Source organism: Pelobates fuscus, chromosome 6, assembly GCF_036172605.1.
Source record: "Pelobates fuscus isolate aPelFus1 chromosome 6, aPelFus1.pri, whole genome shotgun sequence".
NCBI classification, from domain to species: Eukaryota; Metazoa; Chordata; class Amphibia; order Anura; family Pelobatidae; genus Pelobates; species Pelobates fuscus.
The window spans coordinates 212,592,950-212,612,305 of record NC_086322.1 but is presented as its reverse complement, the minus strand read 5'-3'; the positions used below and the strand labels follow the sequence as shown (position 1 = coordinate 212,612,305).

The 19,356-nt window shown below is 38.9% G+C and overlaps 1 protein-coding gene across 2 annotated transcripts; it reads right to left on the bottom strand.

Annotated features, from left to right (window-relative positions):
- Positions 1–7,731: 7,731 nt before the first annotated feature.
- On the bottom strand, positions 7,732–19,092 carry LOC134614680 (purpurin-like). 2 transcript variants are annotated; one of them, XM_063458713.1, is made up of 6 exons: positions 19,004–19,092; positions 16,719–16,836; positions 15,812–15,948; positions 15,273–15,385; positions 11,562–11,774; positions 7,732–8,836 (listed from the first exon to the last, which is right to left on the bottom strand). In XM_063458713.1, exons 2-6 carry the CDS (start codon positions 16,833–16,835, stop codon positions 8,826–8,828), a joined length of 591 nt encoding a protein of 196 aa, XP_063314783.1. In that variant the 5' UTR covers position 16,836; positions 19,004–19,092; the 3' UTR covers positions 7,732–8,825. The 2 variants fall into 2 exon arrangements, with proteins under 2 accessions (XP_063314783.1, XP_063314784.1); XM_063458714.1 differs by lacking the exon at positions 7,732–8,836 and having other exon boundaries at positions 11,551–11,774.
- Positions 19,093–19,356: the final 264 nt, after the last annotated feature.

Below are 19,356 nucleotides of genomic sequence, written 5' to 3'. Positions count from 1 at the left end.
GGGCCCAAGTCTGTGTAGGGATATGGGGAGGTCCCATCATTATCTTCCAATAGGGATACAAGGTCATTCAAACACTGGAATTCTCTGACACTGAAGCCCAATTCTCGAGCTCTTTTTTCATTGATAGTTCAAAAGTATTTATGTAGGGCCAGGCGTCTGCCAAACAAATGGATATCCTTTATCCAGTCAAACTTGCTGAAAGGGGGTACCGGGACAAACGATAAACCCTTCCTTAGGACCTGATATTGTGGGTCAGTAAGTATAATGTCAGAGAGATTAAGGACCTTTGTGTTGGTATCTAGTATCTTTTCCGTGCTCTCCCCCTGTATCTTGTCTGTCTGTATTGTGATGGCATTTCCCCCTCTCGGGGGCTCTGCCCTAAAAAAGTAACCCCTTTTTTAAGGATACCCTTTGATTGTTCGTTCGTACGGGATGTAGAGGCCATGTTAGTGTCCTCATTGTCTGTGTCTGAGGTCTCGTACTCAGATGTGGTGTTTTGATCGGATTCAACATGTGTAACCTTTCTGAATTTCCTATAGACTCGTTCATTCTTATAATCTTGGTGGTCCCTCAGGAATTTCCTGTGTTTCCGATTCTTAATAGAATCCCTGTACTTATTTAGATTTTGTTGGAGACTGACTTCCTGAGTGTTGAAGTTTGGGTCTTCTTTAAACTGTTGTGTGGCTTCAACGGCCTCATTTACTTTATCATTAACCTCTGTAAGTTTTTTACTTTCGAATCTACATATTATATCCATAAAGGTTCGAGAGCAAAGATTTGCCGCCTCTTCCCATTCTTTAAGGAGGGTGGCATCGTTAATATTGGTGTTAGGCATAATTTGTACCCTGAGACCCCTTGGTATCATCGATTTATTGAGGTAATTTTGGAGAGATGAAATTTCCCACCCCATCCTAATCTGTTGTTTACAGAAATTTGATAATTGTCTAAATTTTGATTCTATGTTCATATCTGTAGAGAGAAATGCGCATTCTTTGTCTGAGAATACTTTCTCAGCATCTAGGCACCATTGATTTGGGTCCTTTAATTGGATAAGTGTGTCTTATTCCCTACTACTGTGTTAAATATTGTTCTCTTTCACGTATGTAAGGGTTACCCCCTTGTTTGGATTCCCCAGGCACACTCAGAGGCCGGTTGACTTAGTCACTGGCTTCTTTTCTTTTCCTTTTTTTTTGACTTAAGTTGTTCTAAACTGGTTTTAGTACCTGCATAAGTGTGTCTTATTCCCTACTACTGTGTAAACTCAGAATATGGCCAGCTTCCTAAACCAATTAAAGGACCCAAATCAATGGTGCCTAGATGCTGAGAAAGTATTCTCAGACAAAGAATGCGCATTTCTCTCTACAGATATGAACATAGAATCAAAATTTAGACAATTATCAAATTTCTGTAAACAACAGATTAGGATGGGGTGGGAAATTTCATCTCTCCAAAATTACCTCAATAAATCGATGATACCAAGGGGTCTCAGGGTACAAATTATGCCTAACACCAATATTAACGATGCCACCCTCCTTAAAGAATGGGAAGAGGCGGCAAATCTTTGCTCTCGAACCTTTATGGATATAATATGTAGATTCGAAAGTAAAAAACTTACAGAGGTTAATGATAAAGTAAATGAGGCCGTTGAAGCCACACAACAGTTTAAAGAAGACCCAAACTTCAACACTCAGGAAGTCAGTCTCCAACAAAATCTAAATAAGTACAGGGATTCTATTAAGAATCGGAAACACAGGAAATTCCTGAGGGACCACCAAGATTATAAGAATGAACGAGTCTATAGGAAATTCAGAAAGGTTACACATGTTGAATCCGATCAAAACACCACATCTGAGTACGAGACCTCAGACACAGACAATGAGGACACTAACATGGCCTCTACATCCCGTACGAACGAACAATCAAAGGGTATCCTTAAAAAAGGGGTTACTTTTTTAGGGCAGAGCCCCCGAGAGGGGGAAATGCCATCACAATACAGACAGACAAGATACAGGGGGAGAGCACGGAAAAGATACTAGATACCAACACAAAGGTCCTTAATCTCTCTGACATTATACTTACTGACCCACAATATCAGGTCCTAAGGAAGGGTTTATCGTTTGTCCCGGTACCCCCTTTCAGCAAGTTTGACTGGATAAAGGATATCCATTTGTTTGGCAGACGCCTGGCCCTACATAAATACTTTTTAACTATCAATGAAAAAAGAGCTCGAGAATTGGGCTTCAGTGTCAGAGAATTCCAGTGTTTGAATGACCTTGTATCCCTATTGGAAGATAATGATGGGACCTCCCCATATCCCTACACAGACTTGGGCCCTAGAAGTAAATTTACACCAAACATCAAAGACTTCAAGAATATAGATATGTTCGTTGAATCAGTATGTAAAATGGTAGACAAACTCAAAATAGATTCCTTGGAACCTCGACCCCATAGTAATCTTTCAGGGGATGAGTGGCGTGCCCTCCGTGTCCTGCAGGACAACGAGGACATCATCATTAAACCAGCAGACAAAGGGGGGAACATTGTTGTTTTAAACAGAGCACATTATATTCAGCTTGCAAACAACATACTTAAAGATGATACAACTTATTGTACATTAAGCTCTGATCCCTCCATCAAATTTCTGTCAGATCTTAAATGTGTCTTGGACTCAGCATTTGATGCTGGCATACTGGGTAGGAGAGAACATGCCTACATTTACACCAAAAATCCGGTGGTGTCTACGTTCTACTGCCTACCCAAGGTGCACAAGAACTATACTCAATTAACAGCTAGACCGATTGTGTCAGGGTCAAACAATCTAACGAGTAGGGCCAGTCAGTATCTTGACAAAATACTCAGACCATTTGTGGAAAAACTACCGTCCTACTTGAGAGATACAAAGGACACATTGAAGTGCCTAAAGTCTCTCAATCTACCTAGAGGTGCACTTCTGTGTAGCCTCGATGTAGAGGCCCTGTACTCCTCAATCCCCCATACCCTGGGATTGGCACATACTAAATGCTACCTAGATACACGGGGACTGAGACATGAGCACCACACGCAATTCGTAATAGAGTTGCTGAGGTTTGTGTTAACTCACAACTTCTTTCTCTTTAATGGCCAACTTTACCACCAGGTGCAGGGCACAGCTATGGGCACGTCTTGTGCTCCATCATATGCCAACCTGCACCTGGGGTGGTGGGAAGAGAATGTGGTTTTCTCAGAAGTCAATATGGAGTTCACAAGACACATCTTCCTTTGGAAGAGGTATATGGATGATGTCCTCGTTGTCTGGACAGGCACGGAGGACGCCTTCAGGTTATTTGTAGAGAACCTGAACACCAATGAGCTGAACCTAAAACTCACAATGGAAATTGGTGGCTCTACACTTAACTTCCTAGATTGCACTGTCAATATCTCAAAAGAATCAAGAATTGACACCACTCTGTTTAGAAAGGCCACCTCAACAAATACGATGCTAAGATGGGAAAGTCATCACCCAATAACGCTGAAAAGAGGCATCCCGGTTGGTCAATACCTACGCTTGAGGAGGAATTGTTCAACCATGGATGAATTCATCAACCAAGCCAAACTCCTCAGAGCTAGGTTTAAAGAGAGGGGATATCCCAATCGTTGCCTCAAAAAAGCATTTCAAAGGGCACTGTTAAGTGATAGGGAAGATCTCCTGAAAGATAAAGTAGTACCAACAAAGCAGGAACCTATTCGTTGTGTGGCTACGTTTGACTCTGGATGGGACCAGACCAAACGAATACTGGGCAGATTCTGGCCTTTGATTTCCCAAGACCCCCAACTTAAGGGAGTAGTGACTCCTTTTGTCTCCCTCACGGCACGAAGGGGAAAAAATCTAAAAGAAGTGTTGGTTCCTAGCCATTTATCTACAAAAAGGGGCAACACTAACTGGCTCTCCGTGCAGGGAACTCACCAATGTGGCAAGTGTGTGGCCTGCCACTATATGTTAAAAGATTCTAAAGTTCTCCCAGACTTGATTGACCAACCAACATGTCAGATTAAACAATTTTTTAATTGCAATACGAAGGGGATTATTTACCTACTGATATGTGTGTGTGGCCTCAGATATGTGGGGAAAACTATTCGCCCCTTCAAGAGGCGTGTTATGGAGCACATACATTCGGTTAGGAATTTTAGAGACACCCCAGTTTCCAGACATGTCAGAAATGAACATCAAGGGGACACGCGAGGAATCAAATTTGCGGGTATAGAGAAGATTCAGCTAGGACGCAGAGGTGGCGACCTGGACCGTACCCTTCTCAAGAGAGAATGCTATTGGATCTACAAATTCAATACACTGGCCCCCAATGGACTAAATGAAGGGTTTACATTCACGCCCTTCATTGAAAATTAAAATGAGTTTTCACAGTAGTTAATATTCAACATCAATAGTAATGCAAATTACTTCAACTGTATATATGTATATTTAACAATTTGTGTAAATACCTTAGTTATTAGAGTGTTTAAGTTTGGTTTTTTAATGCCCCTCGGCCCCTCTAGAACAGAAGTGGATTGGCGATACCACACCTACATTTATGGAAATATGGTTAAAGAACTAAAAGAGATTTGTATATACACTAAGTTCTGGTCCTGTTCAGCCCCTTTAAATAATCAGGACACAGACCTTGTGTCCCTGACAATCATGATCACATATCACATATATTCAGATATGGATGTATAGGTTTGTGGATCCTGCCCCTTTAAATAAGGACGTTAATTATGCTAACATTTATAACATATAAATAGGTACAAATACTTTTCCGTATTACTGAAGCATCCCCTATGTGTATATGTATATATATTACGAACAAAGCTCCTTTAATTATAAATTTGGTGCAAAGTGGATTGCTAACTGGACCATGAAGACTAATAATGGATACAGACTAATCTTTGTCTGATCCACTAGATTAAAAATGACATAGATCGTCAATTTAATCAATGGGAATTGAACGTTTAGACGATAGTGCACTAGGGAGGACCTTCAGAATCCCGGCCAATCAAACGGTGACGTTCTTAGGGGGGCGGCACCCATCTGAACCGAATTTTTTGGCGCGAACAAGTCTTTGACACGCCCACTGTTCTCCGACCAGGTACTCCTATAAAAGAGTTGCACGAGGGACAGTCTGATATAATACCTCTGACGAAGGCGCATCAATGCGCTGAAACGCGCGTTAGGTTAATTCAGACAGGAGAAGCCACGCTACTTAGATTCCAGCAAACTTTAGATAGATTTAACAATCTGGGGGTTGAGGGGTTCGTTATAATCAATTATTTTACTCCTCAAAGAGGAGTTTTGGATGCTCAGCTCCTTTCATGTGATTTGGGTGTTTGGGAGGTGGATCCCTCGAGAGAAGGGGCTTCCTACGTTTGTGCATTTAGCTGAGACAAATCTACAATTTAGCTCCACTGCTTTTTTAGTGGTAACAATGTTGATAGCAAAGCAACAAGTTACTATTCAACATCCCACAATATAGGGATACTGAACTAGGGGGCAACTATGTGCACTTGTTAAGATATCCCTACAAATAGGATCTTAAGAGCAACAGAGTTATAAGGTAGCACTTGTTACAATTTGGTTTCAGATTTTTATACTAATTTTGTGCTCCTCTCTCTGCTTTCTGGCAACAAGAGCCCATTTGCAGTAATCCTATTTGGGGTGTGTGTTTTGTGTTGTCTTTTTCTGGGAGGACTATATATATTATAGATTATAGTCCACACCCAATAGGTACTTTTTACACCCAAGCAAAAAGTGTAATTGATCTCACAAACACAGAGATCAAAGAGCAATTGAGCACCATATGCACTTGATAGAATTCCTAAAATTATCACCAAGTGCAACAGGTTTTTATACCTACCTTTTGAGCTCCTCTCTCTATATCTTACCCCATTGGGCTTTTGAGCCCACTTGCTGGAGTCTTATCTGGGGTGTCTTCGGAAGGACCTAATATATATTTTATGGTCTACACCCACAGTCATTTAGACTCAATATTAATTTTGTGGCTCTCCTTATTATTTTTAATCAATTTTCTCACCATTTTTCTTCACTGTATTATTTTTTGGTGTCAACACATATATAGATTATTTTATTTTTACGTATTGAAATAAACGTTAAGTTTTAGTCAGAAGCATTACCGAAGGGTGGGGTTTCCTATTGGGTGGATCAGGGTTGGGGCTGAGGAGGTTCCTCTTCTCCACCTAGATCTACCTTTTTGTAAATATTGTACTAATCCATTTAGTTTCCTTTTGTAACAGAAGTTTCTGTCTGTCCCTGCCCCTTCGTAGGGGTGGAACTCTATCTATGACCTGAAACCTTAGTTGGTTGACACTATGGCCTTGAGATTTGAAGTGTCTGGGCACAGGGGCCTCACCAATACCTCGTTGTAAGGCTGCCTTGATACTCCTTTTATGCTCCCCTATATGCTCTTTTACCGGCCTGATGGTCTCCCACACGTATACATACCCACAAGGACACTTTAAGATATACACAACAAAGTCAGAGTTACATGTATAGTAATCCTTAACAAAACATTTCTTGCCAGACCGAGGGTGAACAAAATACTCCCCCTTGCTCACACTGCTGCAATGTGAGCAACTAAGACATCGAAACGTACCCTTCTTTGGCTCAGAGAAGAACCTAGTCTGTTTCTTTGAGCTGATTTTACTAAGATATCCTTCAAATTGGGAGCTCTTTGATAAGAAAAAAGTGGTGGATTTTGAAATTCCAGGGGTAATTGTGTGTCACCCTTAAAGAGCTGCCAATGTTTCAATATAACCTTGCGTATGTCTCTATTCAATGGGGTATATGGTGATACAAAGTCTATTCTCTCTCTGTCTTATTGACTGCTCTCGAGCCATAAAGAGTTTCATGACAAGTAAAATTTTGAACTTTTCCTCTCTGGGTTAGCACTATGTGTGCGGGATAACCCCTTTCCATAAATATTTGTGCCATAAAATCTAATCCTGTAACTACCTTCTCTTCCTGTGATATAATCCTCTTAACCCTTAACAGTTGGCTATAAGGTAAGCCATTCTTGAGGTGGATAGGATGAAAACTGGCATACGTCAGTAAATTATTGCGGTCAGTGGGTTTTATGTAAAGGTCACTATGGAGTCTGTTATGTAATCTCCGTACCTGGACGTCTAGAAACTGGACTGTTACCATGTCACAATACATTGTGAACTTAATGTTAGGATCTTGTGTATTAAGTGAATCAAAGAACTCCTGTAGTTGGGCCCTAGTGCCACGCCAACACACGAACACGTCGTCAATATAACGTTTCCACACTAAACATTTGATGAACAAAGGGTGTTGGTAAATACATGTGTCTTCCATCCGATTCATGTAGATGTTAGCATATGTTGGAGCGACATTAGAGCCCATAGATATGCCCGTTATCTGCTTGTAATATTTGTCCCCAAATAGAAAGTAATTTTCCGTTAGAATGAATGTAAGAAGTTCCCTGATAAATTTTCTAGTATCACCTTGTGATATCAGGTTGGGGTCTTTATCTAGAGTCCAATCTGCAGCATCTATCCCTCTCTTATGATCTAAGATTATGTATAGACTCCGTCAGATAGTCACTTGCTCGAGAAAGTGTTTTAGTACTCATCCTGTCCAATCAAGCATTTATGTAGAGTGAATGCTTCTCTCAGCATATATTCTGACTTTAGTGAAGTTACCATGAAAAAGTTCATAATACAAAGATTGTGATCACTTTTAATATTCAGACGATAGCAGCAGAAAGTCTTAAAATATATCCTGGTTACCAATGATAGATTGTTACGTAGGCATTTGTTTTATATGTGATATGTTTCCAGATTTTCCAATGGAGTCTTCAGTCCAGTAGGTTCTTGACGTTTACTTCTTGTAGCATAATAAGTGATGATAAAACTTTAACATCTAGAACTTGTCTGACAGTTATAAGTAGAAATGCGTTTTTGATAAACTAGCAGTAGTGTAAAACAAGCCATAAAAGAATATTTCTTTTTAATTAAGTACAATAAGACATTTTGATCAACAATCAATTCATGATGATGACAAAGGCATACGAATTGTACAAAAAAAAACATTTTATACAGCTCTATTCCTTTTTTTAAACACATAAATTCAAATTATACATTGAACGATAATTTAAAAATACATAAGCTCTTATGAAGACATCGAATAATAAATTAAATATTTTCTACAAAGCTCACAGGAGAGCCTTTAGAGACAAACTACTGAAATTAAATAAATTGTGCATTATAACATTTAAAATAGGTAGTGTATCCTCCAGTTATTTTGATGTTGACAGGCTTAATACTCTGATAACATATTAATAACATGTATTAATTTTGAGCAGTCAGTTTGTTTTTCTATGCAGTTACAGCTGAGGTAGCTTGAGTTTAATCATAGTAAATTAAATATTATCAAATTAATTTTGGCTTGCAAAATTTTGTATAAGCAGAGGTTAAAGGTGATTGTCAGCCATTTTCTAGTGTGGCATCACCTGATAAGAAACTTACAGTCAAACAATCTGCTCCTGATAAGATGGCTGTCCATGTCAATTTCATTACATAATACATAGGAGAACTTCTATGACAAAGAAAAAAAGCTGTCAAGGAACTTTAACACACATAACTAAATTATGCCCATTTTATTTTTGACAGAAAGGGTACATTTGCTTACAAAAAAAGATCAAATAAAATTCTCTGAAACTTGAGCAAATTGTGCAATTTTTTAAACTTTTCTCTTGCATCCTTCTTCCTTCCTTTCCATATTCACACAAAGAGCATGATGTTGGATTCACGTTCTTCTAACAGGCTCCTGTGAGTTAATATTTTTACAAGATTAATCACTCATAAATAAATTGAAACAAACATTCAGATTCTTATTAACTAAATACCTGAATAAGACTTCATTTACTTAGCAGGTCATTCACATAAGTCTCAATTTAATTATATCGGTTAATTGGTCATTGAAATGTATTCGAAAAACTATTATATCGGTTGCAGTGGCGTACTAAGGGGGGAGGGGTGGGGGGGGGCGGTCCGCCCCGGGTGCCATCCAGTAGGGGGGTGCCACACTCTGTCCCTCCTGCTGGTCGTCCTCTCCCTCGCGGCTCAGGCGCTCAGTGAGTGAGTCAGAACACAGGGAGGGGATTCCCAGCCTGTGTTCTGAGTCATCACTGAGCACCAGGGAGGTTGTTATGGAGTGTGCCAGCAGGGGGCGCAGAGCGTGCATTCTGCCAGGTTTCTCCCCTGCGGCCACTCTGCCTGCACCACCTGCACTGTCTGGGCTGGGATGGAGAGAGACAGCCCCTGAATCATGGTAAGTTAATATTATTGTAAATTCACCCTCACCCCCTCCCTCAGTCACCCTGTCACCCCCCTCAATCACCCTGTCACCCCTCCCTCTGTCACCCCCTCCCTCAGTCACCCTGTCACCCCCCTGTCAAAATTATTAAATAAAAAACTTTAAAAAGTTAGTGGAGCCTTAGTTTCCCCCACCCATGGCTGGAGAGTTGCAGATATCATTAAAATAAACTAGGATGACTTAATGTCCCTCTCAGCCCACACCCATGGTGATGTACATGGTGATGTACAGCAGGAACCATCTACCACATATGGTGGAAATGTGAAGGTTCAGGTGATCATAAAGAGACACTATAGGCACCCAGACTACTTCAGCTCATTAAAGTGGTCTGGGTGCAGTGTCTCTATTGTGTTTAGTCCTGCAATGTAAAACTTTGCAGTTTTAGAGAAACAGCAATCTTTACATTGCTTCACTAAGTAAGCCTCTAGTGGCTGTCTACAAGACAGCCACTAGAAGCATTTCCTGCTTGTTAATGCGACTTTTGGTCGCCTAACTAATTCTCTAAGACAGCTGTGCTTCCAGTTCATCTAGTATGGCCTTAAATGTTAAATGTTAAATTCACTTTGAATCTCATATCAGGGAATTACCCTGATAGAAAGAATCAGGACATATAAAGGGCAGCCGAGGTTTGTTCCCTCCAATTGTAGTGCCTATTTTGTTGTATTTAATTATGATATACATAAGGGCTTGAAAATGCAGGTCCCACACCACTAGCCTGGCCTTAAAAGTCACTTGCCACTAGAAGATTGGAGGGTCCATGTCAGGGGTTAATCCCTTATGCATTATCTATGTCTAGTGAGATAAGAGACTGGACATCTCCTTTTAACAAGGCACTTAATTTTAATAATGAGGTCCAGGAGACTGGTAATCCCCAAGGCCCCTTTTTATATTACTCTCCACTCCGCAGCCCTTCATTGGAGGAAAAAACAAAAACAAAAAAAGAGAGAGAGAGAGACCACTCAGTAGATATTTCCTGTTTTTTATGCAGGTCCCACGGTCTCCACAATCTTTAAATTCAGTTATTGAATTATTTAAATGTAGTGTGAAAGCTAGTAATTAGGTTTACCTTACAACATCTAAAGTCTCAAGGACCTTAGCATGTCTTATTTTTTTTACTATTTGTACTAACTATGAAGTGTCACTGTTTGTAGCTATAATTTACTTGCTTAGGTCTGCTATTTCATTTTCTTTCCCTTTCTACTGAGTGCGCTCACTTCTGGTTGGAAGTTAACCTGTGGCGTGAGATAGTAAATATCACAGATATTTAAATAGATTTCCAAGTGTAACTGATTTCAGCAGCGACATGACTTTTTACAGCACTATGTGAATTTGCATGAATATTTCAATTTTCATATGTAAGAATGTGTCATGCTTTCATCTTCAAAGTCTCCCATGCAAAAATATGTTACTGGAACCCCTAATACATTCTAGATGTTGCAGAAAATACTGGAATTGTGCATTTTTATGTTTATTTTTCAGTTTATGTAGTGCCTGTATAGCCCTGATTAGTTGTCTGAAATATTAACTATTTTTCTACAATATTTAATTGTTAAATGGTTAAATGCAGCCCACTGTAGTGACTATGATGCTAGGAGTACCCTGGCGCTGTTCCCTGGTAATGGAACAAACTATTTTTGTAATGGATTGCCGCTTACTTGGAGTGCCACATCTGGCTTCTGCAGATATGGGTCATTCATTGGCTAAGAACATCAACGTAGGACTCTTAGCAAATGAATGACCTTCTGTGGATGGATTATGCACAGAAGTGACAGTGACCAGCCTGGGACTCTTGTTTCAGGTGATGACACTGCTAGAAGTGAAGTAACACACCTGGCAGCAATATAAAATTGGTAACTATTTGCAATACTTATTCTAATGAGATGCTGCACGTATAAGGTCCTTGAACCATAACCACATCAAATAATTGATGTGGTCATGGTGCTTGGATTAACCCTTTAATAGGCTGGTGTAAAACAAATTAATCAGATTTGTAAAACAAATTTATCACAATCAAATAAAGTATCGAAAAATAAATTGAGCTAAGAAAAGCTATGCCTTTATAAACATAAAGGCAAATGGTCCCTGCATATTTTCTAACACCATAGGGAACATCAAGGCCAAAACAAGTGTTCTGATTTTTTTCCCCCTCAAGTTTAAATTTGATCTCAACACGTACCAGACTGAAGTACAGGCTGGAATTGACCAGCCATGCAGATTTCCTCCTGTTTCTGGCGAACAATTCTCATGATAGCTTGTGAAAGCCCTCTGGGATTACGGGAGAATATAATAGAATATCCATCATTACATGTTCCATCGTCTTTAAGAGTGCGGCAGGCATATGTTATTGCATAGTTTTCATAATCTGTGTCAATTACCCAATAGCTGTCACCTGTAAGAAGTAAACATGAGTGCAATGTGACATTAAACCAAAGATATTGAAAGCTTCAGCACAAATAACTCGATACATTATTATAGTTGTTTTATAATCAACCTTTCAAGACTACCCAGTGCAATTTTGCATTGATGCTGACTGATATCCCATGAACACCATATTTATAAATAAAGGTGAGTACTTCTAAATTTCAAAGAAGCTGTTTGGTTCACCTCTATTCTTAATTATAAAAATTGTAATTGTTCGGTATTTTGACATTGAAATCTATGCACACTAATATATACCCTATCACATATAGTTTTGAGGAGCACGTCCAAACAAGAGAATACAAGGTCTTAAAGGGACACTCCAGGCACCCAGACCACTTCTGCCCATTGGAGTGGTCTGGGTGCCAACTCCCACTACTCCTAACCCTGCAACTGTAATTATTGCAGTTTTTTATAAACTGCAATAATTACCTTGCAGGGTTAACTCCTGTCTAGTAGACAGCCACTAGAGGGAACTTCCTGATTTCTAGCAAAGATTTTGCTAGAGCGACGCTGTGTGAGGACCTCCAGCGTCGCTCATTTCCCCATAGGAAATCATTGAAAATCTTTTTCAATGCTTTCCTATGGGGAGCGCTACAGCGCATGCCTCCTTAGTTCTATACTCCTTGTTACAAATCGCTATTTGTAACTGGCCCTTTAAATGAGAAATTGCCCTGCTTCCCTGGATTGTGGAGAAGCATGTTTGCCAGCCTCCTGCCTCATGACTATGGCCCCTGGAAGATTGTGCCCCTGAAAACGTATTAACATTTATTGGGTGTGTATGGCCCTTTAAGAACCGTCTGGGGACATATTGTGACTTTGCTGAACAATGTCCCTTTAAGACTATGTCCCCAGACCTGTAAAATAACTTGCCCCTGGCTTTCTCCCACTTGGTTCAGTAAATAGGGCTTACAGAACCAAGTACCACACAGGCGGACCACCCAGAAGCTAAAGTGTGCAGGCAATTTACCTCCCAGGCTGTGAGGTTACTGCAGATTAATTGCCGAGCGCTGGGTGGCCGCCATTCGGCAGCCGAACACGTGTCGGCGGCCATTTTAGTCATTCGAATGCGGTCAGCGGTGTATGCTAAAGATTCTGTGGAACTAAAATCGGCTACACATTTTGCCGAACACCGCTGACCCTTACCTTCTCCCATACTGAACTTGCAGCTCCAGAGACTAAGTCCCGTTCGAAATGGGACTTAGTCGTTTTTCCGCATGAAATTGACCGACCGCACAGCCCAAATCTATGGAACTGTTTTGGGCAGGAAATTGTGCTTGCGGTCGGTCATAAAGGGACTTCCATGTATGGTTTTAAAGTTACAGTGTGTATGTGAAAACTGTATTTTTATTGTATGTAATAATTGGTTTAACTGTTTATCTGAGGGGAGGGAACCTGTGGGCTGTACTATGCTGTTATTGGTTAATTTCATCCTCCCCCTGGGAGTGTCCTGTGTGTACCTTATCCTAATAAAAAGCAGGCTGGGTGTTCCAGTCCTCAGACCTCTTCTGACCCTCAATACGTAGCCTTGTCTCGTTATTGGAGGGAACTGCTATATCACACTGGGGATTGCTATGCGCTGCATATTCCCCTGAGCTCTTAATCACTTAGCTCTTTTAAGAGCTTGTTCCGGATACGCTCTCCAGGAGGAGAGATCTTCCCCACACGTTCCTGAATGCTGAAGGTTCATTCCATGGTGGACGGAAGACGGCGCGGCTCCAGTTTAACTTACGGCGGTTGTGGAGCCTTCGGTGGTTGTGGTGTCGTCTGCAGTGCTTGGAGTCCTCTGAGAGCGCTAGGAGCATCCATCAACGGAGGGTACTCGGTCGGAGTACACGGAGCTCCGTTACACTCCTATAATCACCATTTTGGTGTTTTCATCCGTTATTTCTGTCAGTAGAGATCAGATTCCAATGCCATTTTGTTGGAGTCCAAATCTCTTAATTGTGATGTATCACGCATGCACGGCAGAGCTTTTCTAATTGGCAGCATTGCGAGTGCCGCAAATTTCATCCTGCATTCTCTTCATTACGGGAATTTGTGACACCACTCGGCAGATTGTTAAATTTCATTCAGTTTTTGAATAGATTTACCTCATAGTTATTTTTGTTTCCAATTGTTATTGTTACAACTTACTTGCTCCTTTTTGTGCCCCTCCGTTTTATTTTGTGTTACATATTTCCTCAGACTTATATAGCTACACTCTCCCTTCAAAACTATTTTATTATTTCAATTAAACATTTCTGTCATGACTTCAAAAAATTCCCTGCATTCCTCTAATGAGGACCTGACAGATGTAAAATATGAAAATATGCCTAAGGAACAGATGAAAGCTTTATTAGATGAATCTGTGCAAAAAAATCTGTTCAGCAAGCTGTTTCATCAGCAGTGGCTAACATGCACAATAGACTTTGACTAAGTATTTTTCCTTTGCTTCATCTCATTCTAAAAAGCGTTTACATGCTAATATAACTATTTCTCCCTCAGAGAAAAATTATTCCTTAATTGACTCTGACAAAGATTCGATTGATTCTGTCATTCCTCGCAAATGTACTGTGAAATGCAAACAAAATTTTTGACGCTCCCTCCTATTCTAAGAGGAGAAAGGCTTACATGCTTTAAAGGGGCACTATAGTCACCAACATAAGTTTAGCTTAATGAAACCGTTTTGATGTATAGATCATTAAACTGCAGTCTCTCTGTTCATTGGGCCTCCTGTATGTAACTAAAATTCAACTTACAGAGCAGTAGATAAAAACTTTTTAAAGTTAAAGAAAATAAAAACATTTTGTTTTCATGCAGGCCGTGTTAGTCACAGACAGGGGAGGTGTGACTAGGGCTGCATAAACAGAAACAAACGTGATTACACTCCTAAATGACAGAGAATTGAGCAGTGCACTTCAGATGCACAATTTATATACAAAAACAGATTAATTCAGCTAAAGTTGTTTTGGTGACTATTGTGTCCCTTAATCCCTTAAGGACACATGACATGTCATGATTCCCTTTTATTCCAGAAGCTTGGTCCTTAGGGGGTTAAAGGAGCAAGTTTTTGAAACTGATAAAATTCTGCTTTCACCAAGCAGACCAAAAAAGTGGGCTAATAAATCACACACAAGATCCTCACCCCGGGAGGAAGTGTTATCTGGTGGAAAAACGTCTCTCGGGAGAAAACCTGATTCGTATGATACTTTTAGCAGCGAGGATTAAGAGAGTGAGGATGCCATTGATATGGCTTATGATGTCTCTGATTTCTCAGAACAGGATGAGGATCATAGCATTTTTCATAACTAAAGAGGCCTCCTTCCCCTTACAGCGGAAGATCATACCCTTTTTTTTCTCTGCTGCTATTAAGTAGTAAAGAAAGTTAAAGCATAATACTCACCTCTTGTCTTTGCGACTTTATGTCACTAAAGTTAGAAAAATCGAGAATCTTTTATAAAGTACTATATAAGAGAGTTTTACTTACCTCCACTGGATAAGTAACTAGCTAAGCCCTGATACGTCATGTACATTTTAGATGGGACAGAAGGATCGGGCACTGAATACTGAGCTGCCATTTCTGCACAGATGAGCCAGAACCTGAAATAAAGATATATTAAATATTTTATACACGGCATTCAATACAACATCTAGCAATCAATATAAAACTGTTTTCCCACATTTTCTGGATAGGTATTTTTGGGGATGGGGCGATGTGGGAGGGAGTCAGAGTTACAAGTACTACAGCTGTTGTGTTTGAGAACAGCCAGTTCTAATCCAATTTCTGTAAACACCAATATTGTAAAATGTTATGTTTCATTTCTTTTGGTTTGTAAATACAGTATTCATCCAGTTTAAAAAAATCTTGTTTTACAAAATATTACAACCGTTTTTTTTTCCATATTCTGCAATAGTGAGGTCTGCAATTCTATGGTACAGATGTATGGAAAAGATGGGCAGTTGTACAAATAAATGATTCATTTCAGTGTTTTCTAGTTACTGCATCATGGTAAATTAGTGTCTTACCCAAACAGTTTAACTCTGCCTCTAGAAGATGCACTCATCTTGCCATTTTCGTCCACTGTGTAATCAGCAGATATATTGTCTTGAAGAAACAGACCTTCTGGGTCTTTTTTCCCAATGGCATACCATTTTCCTCCATACTGGTCACAGGAATACAAAAAGAAACGTTATGTTTACAAGAACTGTTTTAGAAAATTATCATTCTGTCATTTTATTTTTTGGAGAGATTAAACACATTGCAGAACACACGTGAGAACATGTCATATATACAGTATATAGCCAATTCACAAATTAAATGTTAGCTTCGTAGGAATAAGACAAGTGAAATGGAACATTGAAAGAGTACAGGAGGGATTTGAAAAACACATTTATATCAAGAAAATTAAAAGCAGATATCTTTGTTGGAGGCAGAGGCGTAACTACAAACCAAGCTGCCCCGTGCAAAAATTGCCCTGGGCCCCCGTCATAGGCTTACACTCCCCATGCATCTACTCCCCGCCCCCATTTGTCTACTTCTCCCTACCCCCCATATGTCCATTCCCCTCCCCACACACACATAGACACACACACACATACATACAGACATACACACACTGCCAATTCTGTGCATGAACTGCATCTGTTGTCAGCATGCACTGCACACTGACACCAGACATGAAAATCTTCCCCTGGCAGGCAGAGCGCTTGCAAGGGGAAGATAGCTCTCCCCTCCCTTGCCCTCTCCCTCCCACTCCCACATTGTGTTGACTGCCGCCTCCTTCATTGTGCATTGTTTTTTTTTTAAAGAATGGTAGTTCATTGCTGCTTTTACATTCAAAAGAAGCATCCACATTGTAGTAAAAAAAATTATGCAAATGTGGGTAATTTCACAATAGTTATTTTTTAAATGTATTTAACAGTAAAAACTCACCCTAGTTATGTCAAAGTTGTCCTTGACTTTAAATGATTCAACCACACAGGACTGAGCATTAATTTGCTCTATTATGGTGAGTACCACAGCCAGCAAAACATACTTGTAATTCTTCATCCTAAAAGGAAATACATTGTCATCAATTAATGTTGAAGTTGAAGCGCAGAAATATTTTGTACGTTTTCATGTTTATATAAATAAATATGTATATATAAAACCATTGATGAAAAGTAAGATAATAATAATTTGCTGTGTTTAAATGGGATAGAATAATAATTTGCTATGCTTAAAATGGCATTCCGGGCTTGAATTGACTAGTTTTTAGTCGTAATACATTTAAAACATTTTAGTAATAAATAATAAAAGATAAAATTCTTTAAAATTCGTGTTTTTCTTCCAATCCACAAATATTACATTATCATAGTTTAGCTTTGCCCATTCTAGAAATTAGCCCAACCAATCAGACTCCTCTTTTTCTATTTTGCTGTGTGAACTATTGAGCATGTGTATCCAAGGGCTAACCCAAACTATTTGTCTCTTTTTGAAATCAGTAGAAATGTAACCGTCATTAGCCTACACAGAGGGGGATATTTCGTATCAAAGTTTTCTGGAAGTAGCAAATAAATTCCATAATTTATTTTGATCATATTTATTAACATATGATGTTTTTTTTTCTATTGTAAATTCCACCAGCTTTCACTTAAATTTTGATTTCAGAACACTACCACATTTAAAGTTATGGGAAAATTCTGTCACTTTTCTGTTGAAAAAAAATAAAATAATTAAATAATTCATAAATCTGCTGTGTTGTTACAAATGAAAAAAATTTAATGTAATTTATTTAAAAAATTGGAAATTGCAGCAAAAACTTGCAAAACAAATTAGAAGAAAAATGTACAATACAATCAATACTTCATTGAAGCCCTCTTGTTAATGAGCACTAGCCAATATTTCCATATAATGTGCTATAGCAATCCTTTAGAAATGGTATTTCCCGTTTATCTCACTCATTGTAAGATGTCGAGCTGCTGTACACAAATCAGATGTTTTCCCCCCAAATTTGGACTCACGTGGCGATTCATAAACTTCATAGAGCTATGTTCCTTAATTAAATACATATTTTCTCCATCATTATTTAATGTTCATTTTTATTTACATGTGATAGACTTAATTGCCCTCTGGACTTCTTGAAGAATACAAGAGCCAGCTGCAATGCCACCCAGAAAAGGCAAAAAGGGAGCTGAAAGCGTTGAATATAATACCTTCATGTCGAATGGCAGATAGTGTACTCGAAAGAGCAAAGGCTTTAATTTAATAAGCTTTCCAAATGCTTCAATACTGTTAAAAAAACTTTCCAAGTGATTTATCTACAAAAGCCAATGGTAATTTTTGTAGATAAATATTTTGGGAACTTTTATAACAGTATTGAATAATTTGGAAAATGTGTTAAATTGAGGCGGACATTCCTGAGGCATCAACTCGTAAGCTATCCCCGAACACCTGACACGATGCAATGTTTTAAGATATTTGAAATTAAGCTGTTTTAAAGCAGGAGACATGGCTTCATCAATACACTCAAGTAGCTTCTTCTATGCATTCTATTTTAATCTCGACTTAACAGCCAAAACAGATTTCATTCTCAGTTTGTCCTGGAATGGCCTACCCATATTTTTATATTTTATATCTTCCAGTGTGTGAAGACATATTGCTTAGTACAGTAGGTATGCTCTCAGTCCTCAAAATTTGACTGTGAATTTCAGGATTGCCTCTTCCATCACAAAGAGGATATTGGCAAAACCCAAACCACTAGAATGCTTGAGGGTTGGAAACCAGTGTCATAATTAAACCAGCCCTTTTCTGGAAATATTGTCTATGTGCTATATTTCAAAATGTTCCTCCTAAATTTTGCTTAAATATATTATAAGAAAGCAACATGTAGATATGACAAGATGTCCAGCAAGGTCCCCTGAAGCAGAAAGTAGAGGACTTTCTGTAAAAATCGATAGAAGCCAGACTCACCAGAAAACCTAAAGACATATAAAACAATATACCTTACATAAAAATTATTTTACAAAAGTCTTTAAAGTACCTATAACCCACTATAAAAATCTAAAGAAGAATAAGGACATCTCCAATCACTATATCAGAAAGCATACCAGCTGTATTTCTAGCTAACCTGATATTTAATAAAGAGAACAGGTAATGTAGGTAAAACATCTCGTATGTTACAATTTCCAAAGTTAGGTAAATTTAGAAAAAATAAAGTTGAATTTGAAGGAACTTACCTGGGGCTCTCTGCAGCACAATGATGTGAGGTGGAACTTGCAAGATTCAAATGGGCATAACTCCTTCAATATCTGTGCCTTAAATAATAAATCCACAGTCTGTTCAAGATGTTATTTTGGTCCCAGGCGTGCAGTAAGATGATTAGTGGTTGATAATCCATTATATAAAATCTTGTAGTAATCCTTTCCTCTGATGTCTGTTTGTCTAATTATGAAAGAACCACAGCTCAAATGGATGTGGTACAAAAGACTCCAACATGTGTCCTTCACATGAGTTATAAAACAGTTCACCATATTGCTCTGTCACACAGCATATATTGCAATCAGATTTATTAATACAATATTAGTGAGTA

Excerpts from the sequence above, each read along its gene's own strand:
- LOC134614680 (XM_063458713.1), bottom strand. The coding sequence starts at position 16,835 with ATGAAGAATTACAAGTATGTTTTGCTGGCTGTGGTACTCACCATAATA. Across the intron at positions 15,386-15,811 it reads GGCAGAGTTAAACTGTTTGG|GTTCTGGCTCATCTGTGCAG; the intron begins GTAAGACACTAA and ends TCTTTATTTCAG. Across the intron at positions 11,775-15,272 it reads TAGTTACTTATCCAGTGGAG|GTGACAGCTATTGGGTAATT; the intron begins GTAAGTAAAACT and ends TACTTCTTACAG.